At 36.5% G+C, this 19,154-nt stretch overlaps 2 protein-coding genes across 2 annotated transcripts; one reads left to right on the top strand and one right to left on the bottom strand.

The window, feature by feature from the left end:
* The first annotated feature begins 548 nt into the window (after nt 1–548).
* Nucleotides 549–3,305, top strand: LOC141784341 (E3 ubiquitin-protein ligase ARIH2-like). The gene is made up of 5 exons (XM_074662158.1): nt 549–686; nt 773–859; nt 1,168–1,268; nt 2,620–2,754; nt 2,837–3,305. Exons 2-5 carry the CDS (start codon nt 781–783, stop codon nt 3,293–3,295), a joined length of 774 nt encoding a protein of 257 aa, XP_074518259.1. The 5' UTR covers nt 549–686; nt 773–780; the 3' UTR covers nt 3,296–3,305.
* Nucleotides 3,306–6,548: 3,243 nt separating this feature from the next.
* LOC141811066 (ubiquitin carboxyl-terminal hydrolase 50-like) lies at nt 6,549–17,663 on the bottom strand. The gene is made up of 8 exons (XM_074698952.1): nt 17,535–17,663; nt 14,036–14,161; nt 11,988–12,083; nt 11,763–11,891; nt 11,561–11,689; nt 10,599–10,636; nt 10,263–10,294; nt 6,549–6,840 (listed from the first exon to the last, which is right to left on the bottom strand). The coding sequence occupies exons 1-8, from the start codon at nt 17,658–17,660 to the stop codon at nt 6,650–6,652; spliced, it is 867 nt and encodes a 288-aa protein (XP_074555053.1). The 5' UTR covers nt 17,661–17,663; the 3' UTR covers nt 6,549–6,649.
* Nucleotides 17,664–19,154: the final 1,491 nt, after the last annotated feature.

The following is a 19,154-nucleotide window of genomic DNA, read 5'->3' on the forward strand; positions in this document are numbered from 1 at the left end:
TCTTGGCCTTGAACACCAACCTGATGTTGTCATCTGAGCAAAAAAAAAAAAAAAAGCAGATTTTTTTTCTTTTATTTCTGAGTTCCTCAACACAACATTAATTCAACAAATACATTCAGAAGTTTCATAATTGTAATCGCAAAGACAAATTTTATATTTTCCTCTTTTAAGTACTATAATTACTGGTATACATAAGATATTGAGACAGAAAAAGTAGGACTTACGTGGCAGTTTACTTTTGACCTTTTGTTTCACCTGGTCCACGGTGACGTTTTTCATCTGCTCCGCATTGTTACAAACATCAATGATCCCTTCATTTCCCATGGGATAAATCACCATCAGCTGGCACACCATATTTGCAAGACAGCAGGCTCAGAAAACTGTGAGTATTCCAAACTAAGAGATCCAAACAAATGTGAAAGTAAACCGAGGTGCTGATGATTTTTGTAGACATGGACCTCGCCCACAAAGTGACTGAAAATCACATGACTTCTAGACAAGCTATGCTGTTTTTGTCTTTCACTCTCACCCTCACTCGGTAGGGGAAACTTTTTCTCTGATGCAGACTTCTGCTGCTCCACCATTGATACGAACTGCAGCTGCAGCCCTGGAAGAGCAGGAAGGGAATATTTGAACACTGAACAACAAAGCAACACTTCAGCAGTCGGGCTCATGATCGCTCTTGAGTAAGTGTTGAGTAATAAAAAAGTCGTCTATTAACACTGGTTAGAGAAATAGGAGATATAATGATCTACTTTTGATGCCAAGCCAGAGAGAAACATGGGGAACAGTGAAGAGAAATGCTACAATCCAAAAGATGCCACTCTTACATTCGTCGAGGGAGACGATGACATGGACTGTGAGTGAAAATAATTCTTTATTCCTGGTTTCTTTTTTTAAGCTATATGTTTTGAGCTTTTTAATGCCTTTTATCATTCCTTCCTGCTCCTGAAAGCAAAGCATAGCAGTAGCCCTCTCCTAGCTGTTTTTTTTTCTCCTTTTTTTATCTTTTTACCTTTGTATTCGGGGCCTGCTGTTACTTTAAATACTTTGTTGTTGGCCATTGATGTCAGACTGCAGTCTCCAGTGGTGTTTCTATTTACTTTGTTCCTGTGTTTGTCCAGGGATTTTTTCTTTGCTTTTTACTCTTACTTTTTTGTCTCACAGTTGAGTGCATTGGCTACAAGTCTCTCAGAGCAAAGATGTCCTGTGGTCACACCGTTACCCCACCATCTCTCATGAAATGGTGTCAAAGGTTACTTGACCAGGTAAAGTATTTTATCACCTCAACATTTGTAAAGTTCCAGTAAAATCTTCTTAGGGTTGGAGTTGTCGCTCTAACTTCCTATAAGCACAGGATTTTAGAGATAGACTGATATAGATTTTTTGGGGCAGATACCAATTATTAGTAGGCAAGAAGGCTGATAACTGATATTTGAAGCTGATATTAATTTGCAGTCAAAGTGAAAAGATTGGTACGGAAGCGTTTGCAATTACTTGAAGAAAAAAAAAATCAGGCTTTTCAGAGTAATTTATTCTTCGGTTTGTTTTTTGTGGTAGTTAATTTTGTTTTTTCTGATTAATATTTATATTGGTTTGTTTTTTGTTATAATTATTTCTGTTTTTATGAGTAATTTTTTTGAGGTAATTAATTTTGTTTTTCTGATTAATATTTTTAATTGGTTTGTTTTTGTTATAATAATTTCTGTTTTTATGAGTGATTTTTTTGTGGTAATTAATTTTGTTTTTCTGATGAATACTTTTTTATTGGTTTGTCTTTGTCATAATTATTTCTGTTTTTATGAGTAATTTTTTTTTCTGTTTTCAGATTACTTTTTTTCGGACTAGTTTTTTCCTGAAGAATCGAGATACTTAGAAATCCCACGAGAAGCCCAACCTGCTGTTTTTCTTGGTAATTAATCCAAAAACAGAAAAAAAAAATACAATAGAAATAACTATAACAAAAACAAACCATTATAAAAAATATTAATCATAAAAACAAAATTTATTACCACAAAAAATTACTCATAAAAACAAAATTAATTACCACAAAAAAACAAACCAATATTATAATATAACAAAAAACAAACTAATAAAGAAATATTAATCAGAAAAACAAAATGAATTACCACAAAAAACAAACCAAACCAAACCAAAAATTACTCTGAAAAACCTGAGTTGTTTTTTTTTTTCTTCAAGTGAATGCAACACGCTTCCGTATATTGGTGTAAAAATTTTGAACAACACAAACTCCAACACTTAACCTCATCTAAATACCTTCAAGCATATGGTTGTTAAACAGCTCCCATGCTCGGAAGCATGTTTTATAAAGTTCAATTAAAACTTGAAAAATAAATAGCTAAAGTTTTCTAAAGTAAATAAAGATTTCCAAAATTTTTATGTAACTGCAATAAAACTGGACAGAATTTAGTTTTTATGGGGACCTCACTTCGAGCCGAGCAAGCGGACGTCCATTTTTTTTTTTACAGTCGATGGTCTATCCCTACTGGATTTATCAGTTGATGAAACCAAAGCATGCCTGTAGGCCTACGGTTTTTTCATTTGGGTTCAACAGGACACCAGCACTTAAATTTATTTCTTTTCTTTTCATTTCCCAAGGGTGCGACCAGATTTCTTTGTGGAGTTTGTGATGCTGAGTGGCCACATGAAGAGGTTTTCAAAATGGCTCTAATGACCCCAGAGGAGATCGCCCACTTTGACAGGACAATGTCTAAAAGAGCTGTAGCCAAATCAGTAAGTATCCACCCATCCAAGTTGGGAAAAATTGTGTATTTATGTGACTGATTTTTTTTTAACCAATTAATTTTCTCAACAGTGTCCTGGCTGCAAAAGTTTCACAGTGAGAAAAAACCCAAAAGACCTGAGAGTGCTCTGCTCAGTGTGTACAGCCAACAAAGGGAAAAGCTACGAGTTTTGCTGGCAGTGTCTGAAGGAATGGAAACGTCCATCTCCATACCCAGATCGCTGTGCAGAAGACGGCTGCACCAGGCAGCAACTGGAGATACTCAGAACGTGCGAAGAGATCAAGCTTCATGAAGTGAAGAAAGCCACGAGCTGTCCTTCTACCCGTGCCTGTCCCACCTGTGGTTTTCTGATCGTGCACAGCAGTAAGGGATGCAAGAACGTCACCTGTTCACGGTGTAAGGTGCAGTTCTGTTTTGTGTGCTTGAGACTCAGTCAAGAGTGTGTAAAGTTAATGACAGGTAGTTACCCACTCTGTTTTGGTGGTGTTGCCCCCAGACAGACCACCATACCTGTGTGGAAACAGAAATGAGGGGCTGTATCTTAACTTTACTCTGACGTACAAGCATCTGTTATCATATTATTTGGTAATCTCCAAATCTTGCAAGAGACACTTTTTTTCTTTTTTTTGCAAGTTGGACAGTCTACAGGTGTTTACCATTGAGCTGTTTGTGTGATACCTTGCACTCAGAAGCACCTGTCCTGAAAATAGATGTGTAAAGTAGCCTTTTCATTAAATATTCTAATCCTAAAATGTTAATTTTTGTTGTTAAAAAAATGTTTAGTCTCAGTCTCAGCCTTCTTTTTCTGCATTCATTGTAGATATATGTAATGTTTGTATACAGCTTGTTGTTGTTTATTTACATTATCCTAAAGTTAGGCTAAAACAAGTAAAAAGGACAATAAACTGCAATTAAAAAAGGTTGTTTCCATGTTTCTAAATCCTTTTTACCCCCCCTTGGAAACCTCTACCACTGGGGTCCAGGAGGCAGACACTCTCTCCACTATTCACAGTAGATTTTAAACTTTTCCTTTTAATAAATCTTAAAGCTAAAGCTGGATCAGGTCAGCACCTGCCTCTAGTTCTGCTGCTATATGTTCAGACTGTCGAAGGAAACTCACATATTGAGCTCCTGTTTCCCTCTCCTCCATCTGTCAGTCACAAACTTTAAATCTTAATGTCCCTTCATAGTAACTGACCAGACATCATCATGTGAGTCCCTGATTCAAAACTTCAAAAACAGACATTAAGTTTTGGTTTCGAGTGACTTTTTAAAACCTGATGCATCAACAACAATATTTTGGAATCAAAAAACAAGGAGTCATATAACAAGTTCAAGGTTCAAGATCACTTTGTAACTGTAAGAATAACTTATAAGTTATAAAAAGGCTTTATCAGCAACCCATTCAGCAACTTGTTTCAGTTTCTTTTTCACATTAGGATAATATCAAATAAAACTTTTGGTATAATATTACCAGTTGTGATGTTCTACACCTGTTAAGCTCTATTATCTGTATTTCTTGATGTTACAGATATAAAACCCTTTAAGAGCCAAACATCACTTCTGTTGCTGCTTGTTTTCAATAAGTCATTTTTTAAACCTTGTACCAAATGTTAGCCAGACAGTTAGCAGATAGTCTTTGGAATTTACCGTGTGGCTTAGATTGGCTTTGATTACAGTGTGTGAGCCTCAATCACGTGTCTTTCTGTAAACCATGAATGTTTCCTCATTGGATCCAAATTTCCAATCCAGTATAACAACAGGTCAAAGGTAGCTGAGTATGTTTTGTCTGTGCTTTACAAATTTATTTAATCAAATTATCAGTATACTAACAGTGAAAATATAAAATAGATGCTTCCCTATCATAACAGTCTGTGATACTGGTGGGTGGGTGGCTGGTTATGGTGGCCGGTAGGTGTCAGCTGATTTGCAAAAGCCCCAACACAAGTACAGCCACAAAGGAAGTTAAGAGGACAGTTATCCTAATGGAAAGTTTAGAAAAGTTCTAAAAGTTAGTAAACGATTGTTTTCTTTTCTAACTTTTACGGTTATGAACAAAGCTCTAATGCTATAATTACAGCATTACTGATACATAATGATAAATTAAATATGATGTTTCACAGGTTAATATAGAAATACAAGAACTGTGATATTACAAGGTGACATCACTACAAAGCTTTATTTATCACAGCTTAATTTAAAAAAGAAAATAATTATTTTTAGTCGGCCTCAAAACTCATTTATCCAGTGCAGACAGCTGCCTTGAAATTTTGAGTTTCCACAACTTTTTTGGTTTGTACAGTGAAGGTCTTTCCACTCCCTGATAATATCTGAAAAATCATGTTTCACTTTTTGTTTTCTAACTCTATGGAAAGTACCTGAGTTTATTTGGACATTTGCACCAAACAATAAACAGCCATCACAGTCTATCTCCATAATTAGACCTTGATCTTCACGATCACCGAAAACGTGTTGAAAATCATGTTTCACTTTTTGTTTTGTAACTTTTTGGAAAGTACCTGAGTTTATTTGGGCATAACAATTTACTGATAGCAGTCACGGTTATCTCCATACTCAGACCTTTTTCTTTCAATTCAATGACAGAACATGTGACAAATCATGTTTCACTTTTTGTTTTCTAACTCTTTGGAAATACCTGAGTTTATTTGGGCCAAAAAATAGACTGATAATCACAGTCTTTCTGGTAGTTAGATAAAAATAGGTGATTCAGGTAGGAAACTTCAGCAGCAGCTGACACAAATAAAAACACTTCATAGCTTCCTGATTGGGTCGAACAGGGCTGAGGATTGATTTTGATCTTGGTCTCTATGACAACATCACGCCAGCTGATGAAGTTTAGTAGAAAGAGGAGAGATCTGTGTTTTTCTCTGCTGTAAACGATTTCTGTGATTAATTTTGTAGTGATGGTGGACACTGGAGTCTAACTGTCAGACAGAAAAAGGACAGAAGAGCAGAAGAAAGATAAACAGGAGAGTGATAGAGGACGAGCTAAAGGCATAAAGGGCTAAACTGTTTGTGCTAATGTTAATTCCAACCCACAGTCAGCAGTTATTCTGCAGTGGTCTGTTCAAACTTGAGAGTCTATCAATAAAATGAAGAGTGAGGTTACGTTAGCTCTGATTGGTAGATGACTGGCAGGACATAACCAGGATTCATTAACGTTACACATTACAGACATGTCTTAGAGGACTGGGCTGTCAGTAGCGCAACATATGGACGGCCACTGAACTACCGTACAACCTGTCAGATTGCTTGTTGACACGTTAGCCTACAGATACGTCTTAGCTGCTAGTAGTGCTACATATAGCCGGCTACTGACGTACGATACAAACTAGCAACGTTTGCTTGATGTCACGATTCAAACGACAGCACTACAAAACTGGACTGATAAAGACCTTACCTTACATTGGTAAAAAAGTTGTCAATGTTCCAATGGCTTCACCATGTGGTAAATACATGCAACTCTTTTTTTTGTCTTTTTGGATTGTACAGCCAATCATTAAATGTATGATACTAATATGTCAACACAGGAAGACCAAAAATCAAGAGCACCTGAGTTTTTTTCTGGTAAATGAATTTCATATAACTGTCTTACATTTATTTTCACATAATGTGTTATTATTATTTTTTTATTTTGCTTGATATTTTCTTCTATATCCATGATGTTAAAACTATTCCTCTGGCATAAAAATAAACAAGCTGTTTAAAACTTAGAGAAAAAGCCCCAAAACTCCTGAGGTTTAATTCACCCTCAGTCACCCAAAGATGTCTAACAAATGCATTTTAAGTGAAGAACAGAAAAATAAGCTGTTGTCTTAAATGTGTCTCCATTTCCATTGTCATGCTCATAGTAACCTGCTCATTCACACTTCTGAACCTGTCACAGTGCTGAAGCTAATCCTTCTAAATGATAAGTATTGAGTTTTTATCAATACCACAGTTAGTGCAAAACCACCAACAACAATGACAGCAATGAGAGGCTTCTTCAGGATGCTGAGTGGCTTCTTCAGGATGCTGAGTGGCTTCATCAGGATGCTAGCTGAATTCGCTCCACCTGGAGGAAAAATAAGAAAAAAACACTCATTCTCTCTGAGGGACATTTGACCTATTTTTATACGGAAAAAAGGGTCAGGACAAAAATAATGTATCAAGTCTGATTTGATCTTTTCTGCTGTGACTGCGTTGAATTAACTCATATATATATTTATATATATATATATATATATATATATATATATATATATATATATATATATATATATATATAATTTATTTATTTGCTGTTTGACATTGTCTGGAAAGCATCAAATATTTGTCTTCTTCTATCTTCTGTAATCTTCTTAACAAATATCTACATACATATAATTGCTGTGAATGCAGCAATGCAAATTTCGGTCCCATAGAGATGAATGCGGAATTTTCAAAATTTTCTCCCTTCAGGACATTTTTTCAGCCTTCTTCAAACCCTTCTCATACATTCAGCTACAAACTCCATTGAAACTTCAAAATATTCAGCTATCTTTTGGCTTCATTCAGTGGGTTTCAAATGTTTCCTAGCATTCATAATTTCTTCACAATGACCCTTCAAAGGTCATGATGCATTTCAGCTCTTCGAGCCGTTTAACATTGGTGTGTATTGGACGGAATGTTTCGGCTCAGAGTGGGAGATTCAAACGACAGAGCAGGGAGACGGGGAAACAAGACCTGGAAAAATTCTGGGTAAACTGCTCTCTTGTTCACAATTTTTGCCCCACATAGGCATATTATATGTCAAAATGGAGGAGGGCTTGTCCTGCTTCTGACAAAGTGGTTTTTAAAGCAAAAGGATGGAGCACTTTTTCACAAAATGGCCAACTGTCATGAGAAGTCAAACCACTCTCCCCATATTCCTCCATGTTAATTCCTGAGGGGTTTTCTCAGAGATCAGTCAAATTTCCCTCATCTATCTATCACTCTCATGGGTCCATTTCTTGGCCTTCAGACATGAAAGTTACAAAAGCAGCTTCCTCTGGGTCTCAGGATTCCTAGAGTGTGTTCATTTATATTATAGCCCTCACGGTTTTGGCAAGGTGACATGATATTCGGACTCTTGCTTTGCCACAAAATCTTCAGAATATTACACTAACCAGGGCAAAGTTCTGCACCTGCACCTGCAGCTTAACGAGCAGGGAGCTGGTCACCGTGGAAACCTTTCATCTCATGCAGCTGTTTATAGTAACTCATCAAAACATCCAGGAACAAATACAAGCATGTGTCTGTTAATTTATCAGTGATCACCAATGCAAAATCTGGCTACTGAAAAGCCTCAGCAGACAGGTTAACATGATTGAACACACACACACACACACACACACACACACACACACACACACACACACACACACACACACAAGCACACACACACACACACACACACACACACACACACACACACACACACACACACACACACACACACACACACACACACACACACTCACACACACACAAGCACACACACACACACACACACACACACACAAGCACACACACACACACACACACACACACACACACACACACACACGCACACACACACACACACACACACACTCACACACACACACACACTCACACACACAGGGCAGAAAGTATCACACTTTAACAGCATTTGACTTCCATTTCCCTGAGTCAGCTCCTTATTTTCCTAGATTTTTTTCTTTAAATTTAAATTCCTTCCTTTAATTCTTGAATTGATTCAGCCATTCAAACTTTTAAATCCAATTTACCATTACACTGATTCATGCTTCATGATCATTATTTTTGTCAAAATTGAAAGCACCTTTACACCCTGATTTCAAAGGGAATGTGTTGGGAATCAACAGACTCCACCAGCTCTCTGATGGCAGTTGGTAAACAATGATCACCATGGCAACATCTGGCTTCAGATGGGCCTCAGCCTACAGGCTTACATGGTTAAAAAACTCACACACAGGACACACAGGATTGCATTTTAACAGCGTTTAAGATATCCGACTTGCATTTTCCCTCAGTCAGGTCATTATTTCCATAAATTTTCTTTAAAATTTAAGTCATTCCTTTAACTTTTGAATAGACTCAAACATTTCAACTTTAAATTCATTCATCCATTCCATTTATTCGTCCATTAATTTCTTTTCATCCAAGAGTTCATGGCAGGCTAATTCAGCATTCTGCGTTAGCAGTTGAGCGCAAGCTTTTCAGGAGTTCTTAAAACAATTTTCAGACATATCCTCAGTCATTCATCTTCAGCATTCTAGATTAGCAGTTGAGCACAAGCTTTTCAAGACTTCATTCAACCATTTTCAGACAAATCTCCAGTCATTCATGTTCAGTAATCTGCATTAGCAGTTCAGTGCAAGCTTTTCAGGACTTTTTTCAACCATTTTCAGACATATCTTTAGTCATTCATCTTCAGCATTTTGCATTAGCAGTTCAGCGCAAGCTGCTTCAGCATTCTGCATTCACAGCGTAATTTCTTCAGAAATTGCTTTTCTAGTTACACAGGGTTTTCCCATCTGTGGAGTCTTGTTAATCTGCTGACTTTCAGCTGGAGGCTCTTCTGGAAGGTTTAGTTTTGCACCACTGCTGGTATCATGGACATAAAACCCGTCATCACCAGCATCCTCAGGAACATAGGTGGAATCCCTAGTATTACCATATATACCTATACCGCAGCCATCTTTCACTCTTCTCTTATGTTGCTCTTTCAAAACAGCGTCCGTTTGGTCATGGTTTTCCAAGTTTTCACTCCTGACTACCCTTTTAATCTGACCTAGTAACCCTGCCATTACCAGCACTGGCAGCTCAATTTCACTTTGTCATATTATGACACTCCTGTGTTTTTTTAATGTATTCATTTTGTCACAAAACCTTGTTTTGAGATCAAACTGGAGCAATGATTGTCTAGCCTGTGTGACTTAAAGACTTCATCAATATGGATGCATGTTTTTCACCACTTTGGAATAATATTAACCCCTTGGTATGATGGAGAGATGTCGCAATTCAGAACTTTAAACTACTAAAGGAATTAACAGGTTTGATGTTGGCTTCCAGAAAACAGGTAGGCTGACATTGTCTTTCTGAATGTCTGTTTCACTGACTGTGATTTATGTATGTTGGTGGTTAGCAAGCTAATAGCAGTTGGAACACTAAGTTGTAAAGCAAATAGATTTACAGCTGTTTGGCTTCATACAGTGATATGCCACAGTGTTGCTGTTCAAAGCCAAACTGCAGTTACAATGATGTAATTGTACTCTGGCTTTTTTTTTTGTCCGAATTTTGTCGTTAATGCAAATTTGTCACCCATTTTTACTGAAACAGTGTATATCTTCATCAAGAAACTTTGTGTGATGATGAAATGGACATCACAAAGCATTTTGCAACTTTACTTAATTTTGACCATTGTGTGACCTTTGTGGGGCAGAATGCTTTCATAAGAAATGTTGGTGGTCTTACCTCTGTAAAAGAGCAGATATGCAGTCCTGGAACTGTTGAACAATTATAAATAAAAACTTAAACAAAGATCATAGAAAATACTTCAAACTTTAGTTTCACTGTTGATTTTAAAATCAGTTATTAAGGAACCACAATCAAAACCCAGCTGCGGCTTTAAACCATAAAAAAATCTTCTGAGTACTTCTGAAATATGATCTCAACTTTTTCTCAAATCAGGGCAAAATCCCACTGAGGACTGTTAAGATGTTACAGGTGATATTTATTTAGTAATAAGTGGACCCTACGGACCTTCCCTCAACTATGTAATAAAAGGATTACAGAGATAACTGAACTTACCAGTAAGGTCTGTTGTTTGGAAATGGTTGTTCTTTGGTCTGAAACATTTGTAAAAAAAAATAAAATAAAAAATGAAAAAAATTATGACAATAAATAAATAATAAATAATAGTGAATCTTTTGTATTATTTGGTTTTGAAATTATGTGCAGAATCAGGGGCGATCTTGGGTTGCATTGGAATCATATAAGAAACATAGTGTAACCCTAATTTCTTGAGAAAGTCAACTCAATTTGGAACAGCAGCTCTTCAGTATACACATGACCAAAATGTATATGTCTAGAGAAAACCCGCCCCCTATAGTGAGTACCAAATATACCGAGAATGGACCTTGGGCGTTTTTTTGTTTTTTTTTTGCTTTTATTTGAAATGCAATGCACAACATGAAAATTAGGAACAGAAACTAACTTCTCCAACGTCCAATAAAATTTCACTAAGACATTTTTGTCCAAAGCAACTTTTTTTCTCTGCCTTTTCCTTCTTGCCTGTATTATTAATAGAAATGCATGGAAAAATACACTTCGAAATGAAAAGTGCTTTAAATCTACATAATAATAATAATAATAATAATAATAATAATAAAAATAATAATAATAATAATAACAAGGGGCAACCCTACTTGAAAAAAATGTCAGCTTACTCATACCTAACAACATAAACAGTGACCTACAATCAAATGCAGCAAAAAAAAAAAAAAAGAACAATACTGTAAAGTAGTGTAATGATGATAATAATGAGTTACTACTGAGTGGTAGAAAGGAAGGAGGATGTGATGGGGTGGATCAAAGTGTTTTTAAGGCAAGGGAGGTGCTGATGTTAAAATATTACATTTCAACCAAATACTGGACCATCTCTCAAATTTTAGGGAGGCTGGGGGCTCAATTTAGGGTGCCCCAGTACCTCCAAAAATGGGCTAGAAACGCAGATGTGCAGAATGAATGGATGAGATGAAATTCACCCTCACCTGTTCAACCTGATGGTCGTTAAACTCATACCAGGTGTGGTCCTCCTCTGACAGTATGGTGGCTGTGTAATGACCTCCTCTTAGACCACCCATGTGGTTCACCATCCCATACAGCTTGAATGTTTCATTCTGCAATTAAAAAAGGAAATCATGTGCAGTAAAAGCAAACAAAACATGATTAATTTGATCTGTGTTAACTTACCTCTCTCTGTAATGACTCTGGTATCTCTACACAGCGATCTGATGTGACATATCTCATGGTACTGTAATCCATGTCAAACCTCTCAAGGACCAAAATCAGAATACGAGGATATTCAACCATCTGACATGTCTGAAAAATACGTAATATCATATCACATCATGTGTACATCAGACAGTGCTGTAAACAAACACATTTTAGAAATCAGTGAACTTTTCTTGAACTCACACTCGTGGCCTCAGTTTTCTTGTTACATTTGTCACAGTACACCATGTTGTCTCCACTGAGTGATTCATCTTTAAAGATCTCTTCAAAACCACCTTCCTGGAAATCAAATATTGTCAACTTTTTAAATAAGCATTAGATCACATATCCCATATATTTAAGAGTCAGACATTTTCCTCTCACTCCACACTCAGGATGCCAATTTTAAGTATTATTAGTATTCATCTGTGGATTAAAGCCAATGCAGGGTAACAACAGTTACATTTAAAAAATAATAGATATAATGAGTAATGTTGTTTTACAGATGACAACCCTGTATAGTAAATGTTAAGTTAGTATATTTACATCACACAAACCAGAATCAGAAAACCTTATTGATCTCAGGGGGGTAATGTAGTTTATACTTTGGACCAAAAACCCCAGCATTCAACACTCAATACATCGTTAACAACAGTTCAGTACAGGTGGGGATAAAGAAAGTATACAGTTGCCAGAATAATGACACCTTATTAGTACACAACCAAACTGTTCAGAGCTATATTCAAAGTTTAGTGAAGGGGAAATAAGAAATGGCTTATTATTGATCTCCTTGGTGGGCATTATAGAGGTTATTTTTGGCTAGAAAGTGCTCAGGTTGACCCAAAATCCCTTCAACCTTTCTGATAACTCATTCACTCCCGAGACCCACCTGATGCACTCTGAATAGTTTGGCGCAGACTTAACCATTAAATTAAGGCACTTCTTGTCTTTCACAGACACCAAAAACCAGCAGGTAAAGGAGAGTGTTAACAGACTTTAAATAAGAGTGGGATAAACCCCTACACAAAATGTTCTCAAAAGAAAGAACTAAACCAAAGATCTAAATTGTGTCAGGTGAACTTTCTGTTCATCATTTTTATCACTTCAGTATTTGCTATTAATTTAGGCCAGGCAGACAATATGCCAAGATACTTATATGGTTGTACAAGTTTGACTTCCTCTCCATGACTCGCTTTGGCGACAGGTTTTTCTAAAACCAAAAATTAGCTCCTTGGTCTTATTCCCATTAATACCGGAGTAGTTCTTGTTATATTGTTCTTGTTATTACACCAGTGGACAAAAGTTGACAGAGCAACAACTTGATCACAATTAGAGCCTTGAAGAAGTGACAACAAAGCAGTGTCATCTGGTATTGTCCATAGACTGTATAGTGGACAGCGTGGCTCCGCCATTTATCATTGTACAGTTTTGAAGCCAAAAACCCCCCGTTACAGGTGCAGCCATTGTAGCAGATTGGAGCCAGATTCTGCACAGCAGAGACTGTGAGGGATTCTGGGATAATCTGAGTGGAGCTGGGTGACAAATATAATAATTTTTTTTTTCTTTCGAAAGTCTTATCACGTCTTGACTCTACCTTCTGACATATTTTACAATCTCTGAAAAAAAAACACAAGAACAGCAGCTGTTAATCATCGTTAAATGTTACGTAAAACCTTGTTTTTAACCTCGATAACTAATGAAAACAAAACTTTTCAGGAAAAAGAGGACTTGGATACAAGGCAGCCAAATGATATCTTTAAATCACCACAACAATCAGATGTGAGAAACATTTCTACCAGGTGTATTAACTCTTTAAAGTTTGACCACAGCCCATCTGGAATGACTGGAGAGCTGGATTTTTTAACCTATACTGCAGCCAGCCACCAGGGGGAGCAGTTTTTGTGGAGACCTCACTTTGAGCCGAGCAAGCGGACACCCATTTTTTTTACAGTCTATGGTTTTGTACCGTGCACATTACTAAGAGCAACATAGAAACAACACAGCTCTGAGAAGAACTTGTGTTGAGCATGAGGGTCTTTGACATGTGGCCTTTCATAAAAATTAGCTGAACACTGTCTGTTAAAAAGTTAAAAAGCATCAACAAAAAGCTAGTTAGCTAATCTTAGTTAGCTAACAAACTGTTCATATAAACACCTGAATAACTGCACATCCAATATAAGTGACCCACCCCTGAATGGAATATGTCTCCCAACAAATGAAAGCTTCTATGAAAAACTCATTAATGTGCTCACCACATTGTAGTTTCTGTTGGTGGAGTCTTTCGGGGAAAGTGGAAGAATCAGGAATGGCTTTACCTCTTTAATGATGCTTTTGCATCCAGAGCATATTGTTGAGTCATTCAGCTGTCCTTGAAAAACCTACAGAGAAAAAAAGTCAGATGAGACCAGGGACAGTTGTTACACAGGTCGGTTGTAACACTTGCAATTGCTCCAATCAGGAACAAGTAAGAAATCCCCTGATTCCCTCTGAACATGCACAATTTAGTCTAGTGTACATGTGAAGAGGTAGTGTCCTGTAGCAGACACAGATAAATTTGTGAGGGGAAAACATAACTTTGAGGTAAGAAAGTATTTTTTTTAGCTCAAATAATTTTTGCCTGCTTTGTTGTGGAACATGTTTAATCATGGTTATGTGCCTGTTAGGCTATTTTTCTTTCAGTTTATTCGTGGTCATGTTTTAGCTGTTAGCTGTGAGACAAAGTAGCTCATTGCCAATGCAATCAGGGACAGTTGTAACAACCACACACACACACACACACACACACACACACACACACACACACACACACACACACACACACACACACACACACACAAGTTCAGCTATTGAAGCCAGTGCATGTTATCACATTTCATTCATTTTTATCATTTATAAATTTGATTGTTGGAAAATTACACACCAATACACACCACTGTTTGATTGTTAAAGCTTGCGCACAATTGCACCTTTAAGTCAGGGCCGCTAAGTTCAGCCAGATGAGTTTGTAGGATGAAAACGGAGATTTGTAAAACTATACATTTTCTGAAACTTTATAACATAACAAATCAGAAAACCAATGTTGCCATTTTTTCCAAGGTCATTATAGCAGCCATCTTGGAGCTTTAAAGATGGCTTTTTTCACAAACAAGTTTCTCTATAGCTTACCTCCTAGATGACCTAAATTCTTGATTTCAGTGGTTGAATCTACATTTTGGGGGGCAAGGAATTCAATGAAGCTGATACACTGTAAATAAGACATGTATGGGTTTTCCAATATTCAGTCTCTGTTGGCACCTGTATCGCTCATAATTCTTCCTTGCTTCTGCCTTTTCCTTTAAACTTTTTCATTTTCTTCCCTTCCCTGTGGAGGGTAACAGTAACAGCTTCCTGGTTTCGGTCTTCTCTGGCTCCATGACGCTTCAGTAGCTGAGCAGCTAGCTGACGTGAGAGGGGTAGTGGGGAAGGACGAGGTGGGACCATGAGCATGGCGGTGCGGAGCAAGGGAGACGGATTGGATGGACTCACGGACCAATCCAAACCACGCATGCCATTATATTGTGTAGATTGGACCATAGGACTATAACAGCCCTATTAACGGTGTTATTAAGATGTACAAAGCTTCCAAATCGTACACCATAGCTTTAAGGGACCCTCAAAGTTGATGAATGGGTAGGTTGTCTTTTAAGAGTTGTCTTTTGTAAGATGTGATAAACAGTGTTGGTGAAATATCACATTGTTTGGATGACATACATATCCAAATGACCATAAAATACCATTTTATCATGTAAAGATGCAAACTACACAACCTTACATGCCTCAGTTAGAAGGAAGGTCAACTCCATTACATTCCTTGCCCCCAAAAATGTAGATTTAACCATTGAAACCATGAATTTAGGTCATATAAGAGACAAGATATGGAGAAATTCATTTTTGAAAGAGGCCATATTTAAAGATCCAAGATGGCTGCCATAACAATCTCAGAAAAAATGGCAACATTGGTTTTCTGATTTGTTACGTTATAAGGTTTCCAAAAATGTATAGTTTTACAAATCTCCGTTTTCATCCTACATATTGACCTAAGCAACCTGACTATTTTGTTGTTTTATCATAAATGTTCAGACATTAGGGTTGTTTATCCCTGCAAAGCCTGACCCGTCCAAAGTAGCTGGACCAACACATAAAAATATCGCTAAATCATTTTTTTAATGGTATATTTATGTGCCAAATTTGACATATTGGGCAGTTTTGGCAACTTTTTAACTAAAGTTTTAAAGAAATATGCAACTTTATAAAAATTAGCATTGATTGTCCTAAATAAAAGTGTGTGGTTGATTTCAGGAGAGCAGCCATTTTGAAAAGGGTCAAAATACAACTTCAGCTGCCTGTAGTGGAATGATGATCCTCAAGGGGGAAGTATACCTTTAATCACATTTTTAACAGGTTTCTGAGGAAACTATTCATCAGGTTGACGAGATACAGGTCTTTGAAACTCCTGTATCAGGTATTATAGATTTGGCAGTATAAGGTTGAGTCCTGTAATCTGCTGAACGACAGAAAACTAGTTTAAGAGTTCTGTAAAAAAAGGGCCTGCTGTAGTTTTGTGTGTTCCCCTTTACTGATTTCTCGTCTGTCCCAGCAGGCTTGGTGAAAGGTAATTGCCACACCTGGGGTGCGTTTGAAAACTCCTTCCTAACTACTTTTCTTTCGACTTTACCTTAACCCCGATGGAAAACGTCACAGGGTCGAGGAAAGGAGGGAGTAAGAGTAAAGGAAAGGAGAACTGCGGTAAAAGAGGAATTCAACTGCACTTTTACTTTGATGTCATATTTATGCGACGACGGCTTCTTGTGACGTTGTAAGCCATGACGAACTACAATGTTCCAAAAGAGATCTACAACAACCGCCCTTGAGATCTGCTTTACCTCACTGTGATGTTTTGTGACCTGTTAACATCAACAATTTTCTCTGACCATGCATTGCCTTTTCTGCTCACAGCTGTAAGGTAAGGGTAAATAATGTAAAATGTTTACATTTTAAAACCTTAAGCCTGCTAATACATGTTTATCTTTTTTTATTTACACATTATCATTGAGAACGATTGTAAAATACCAAATATGTCTTTCTTTTATTGATTGTTTCATAATTAACATATTGTTCTGTCTTATTATTGTAATGATTAACTTCATATATTAAGACAGATGAAAATATGGTAATTAGTATATAATATTGATATAGGAAACAAGTAGCACAATTGTTTGATATTCATCAACATTATGGGTAATTATGGAGAAAAGTAAATGCTCGAAAGTAACTGCTTTATAAACAATAACATGCAATCATTTTTTATCTGTCCACCAATAAATTTAATATTAAAGATATGAACGGAAGCTTATCTTTGAAGCATATATTTTTCTTTATGCCTGCCCAAATGTTTACTCTGTATTGTCTACATATCTTCATTGTCCCTCAAAAGTAAAACATAAACAAAGTACATAAATACAATACATTTGACCTGCTCTGAGGTCCGAGGTTATTTTTCATTTGCACTTTGTTCTGTTTTAGTTACAGCCTTTGTTAACTTAGTTGCCTTAATTTGAAGTGATAATCCTTTGATTTCATATTTTGTAAATTAACTTGTCTTCTCATACGTTGTTATGGCTGTAAGCCAGGTTATGACAAATATGTGTAATTGGTAAAACTGTCTTGTCTTCTATCCTTTCACTGAGATCATACTCACAGATTCATACTCACCTCAGAAACCTTTGGGCTGACTTTGTGTAAAATCTCCCCCAAACATAAAGCAGCATCACGTTGTTGGTAAACTGAAAATAAAACAATATCTGAATACAAACACTTCTGAAGCACTACACTAAACATACAGCTCCTTTATCACTTCCTTTCCTTTGAAGATTTTTAATGAACTTACCATTTGTAATCCCCAACGTCTTGGTAATTATGTTGAAATGCTGACTCAGCATTTCAACATATTGTTATCCTGTGACTTTATTCCACTTCTTCTTCTTCTTCTTCTTATTCTTCCGTACGTTTTTTGGCTCTTTTCACAGCCTTCAAATTTTGTCCGATTTTCACCGTTCAACTTTTAAACTATTCAGCTTATTTAGGAATAGTGTGCTATATCTTTTCACTTTTCTAACTATTAAACTTTTTGATTTATTCAGCTTTTTCCAAAAAAATTTCTCTATGTTAAACAGATGGGAAATTTCAGCTCCTCTGACTAAAATCTGCTTCAACTTCAACAAGCTCTAACTTCAGCTTACTCCCACTTACAGACTTCATTTTTGCTTTAAAATGTTCACTGATCTTTCCACTACTGATATCTGTAATAACGTTTTTAATATCTTCAACTGTTTTTGAGATTTCACTGTCTAAGCGACACAAACTTTTCACTCTTTTCACCTCTCCTCCTGCTCTCAGAGGGCGGAATGTTTTCAATTTGACTGAGAGAAGCAGCTGCTGCTACTGAAAAAAACTGCCGATTAACCTGCCATAAAATTCTCAAACTTGACTCAAATCAAACAAAAAAGGCTGCTACTCCTTCAACTTCAACTGCTTCTACCTTTTGCAGACTTTGACTCGAGACTCTGTTCACACATTAAACTGGTCCTATTCTCCTCATCTCATTTACACATTAATCATAGATTTCTGCTTTCTTCTACATTTTTAAGATTTCACTGTTTGGTTTCTCTCTCTTTTTATTATGTTGAAATGCTGATTCAGCATTTCAACATATTGTTATCCTACTTTATTATTCCAGGTTCTTCTTCTTCTTCTTCTTCTTCTTCTTATTCTTCCGTACGTTTTTTGGCTCTTTTCACAGCCTTCAAATTTTGTCCGATTTTCACCGTTCAACTTTTAAACTATTCAGCTTGTTTAGGACATGTGTGCTATATCTTTTCACTTTTCTAACTATTAAACTTTTTGATTTATTCAGCTTTTTCCAAAAAAATTTCTCTATGTTAAACAGATGGGAAATGTCAGCTCCTTCCTTTAAATCTCCTTCAACTTTAACAAGCTCTAACTTCAGCTTACTTCCACTTACAGACTTCAATTAAACTTTAAAATGTTCAGCTATCTTTCCACTCTTCAGGTTTTTATCTGCTCTTCAACAGCTTTTACTGTTTTTGAGATTTCACTCTTCAAGCAACATAAACTTTTCCCACTTTGCCCTAAATTTGAAGCTGCTAGACTGCGGAATGTTTTCAAATAGAGTGAGAGAGGCTGCTGCAGTAAGGTTGTGCTAATCTCGATCCAATTGTCATAACTTCCAAAATCTTCACAGCAGAAAAATAAAAAGTACATTAAATGGTTCACTGAAGGCTCCTGCTTCTTACAAAGGGAGTATTTTAGCAA

This window comes from Halichoeres trimaculatus, unplaced genomic scaffold (genome assembly GCF_033239565.1).
Source record: "Halichoeres trimaculatus isolate MK-OKI-2021-1 unplaced genomic scaffold, fHalTri1.1 fHalTri1_scaffold_22, whole genome shotgun sequence".
Classification (NCBI taxonomy): domain Eukaryota; kingdom Metazoa; phylum Chordata; class Actinopteri; order Labriformes; family Labridae; genus Halichoeres; species Halichoeres trimaculatus.

Bases quoted from the DNA above. Each gene is read 5' to 3' on its own strand.
- LOC141784341 (XM_074662158.1), top strand. From the start codon at position 781: ATGGGGAACAGTGAAGAGAAATGCTACAATCCAAAAGATGCCACTCTT. The intron at 860-1,167 runs GTGAGTGAAAAT...TTTGTCTCACAG, and splicing joins GGGAGACGATGACATGGACT to TTGAGTGCATTGGCTACAAG. The intron at 1,269-2,619 runs GTAAAGTATTTT...TCATTTCCCAAG, and splicing joins GTCAAAGGTTACTTGACCAG to GGTGCGACCAGATTTCTTTG.
- LOC141811066 (XM_074698952.1), bottom strand. From the start codon at position 17,660: ATGTTTAGTGTAGTGCTTCAGAAGTGTTTGTATTCAGATATTGTTTTA. The intron at 11,690-11,762 runs GTAAGTTAACAC...TTTTAATTGCAG, and splicing joins CAGAGTCATTACAGAGAGAG to AATGAAACATTCAAGCTGTA. The intron at 6,841-10,262 runs GTAAGACCACCA...TTTTTCCTCCAG, and splicing joins ATATCTGCTCTTTTACAGAG to GTGGAGCGAATTCAGCTAGC.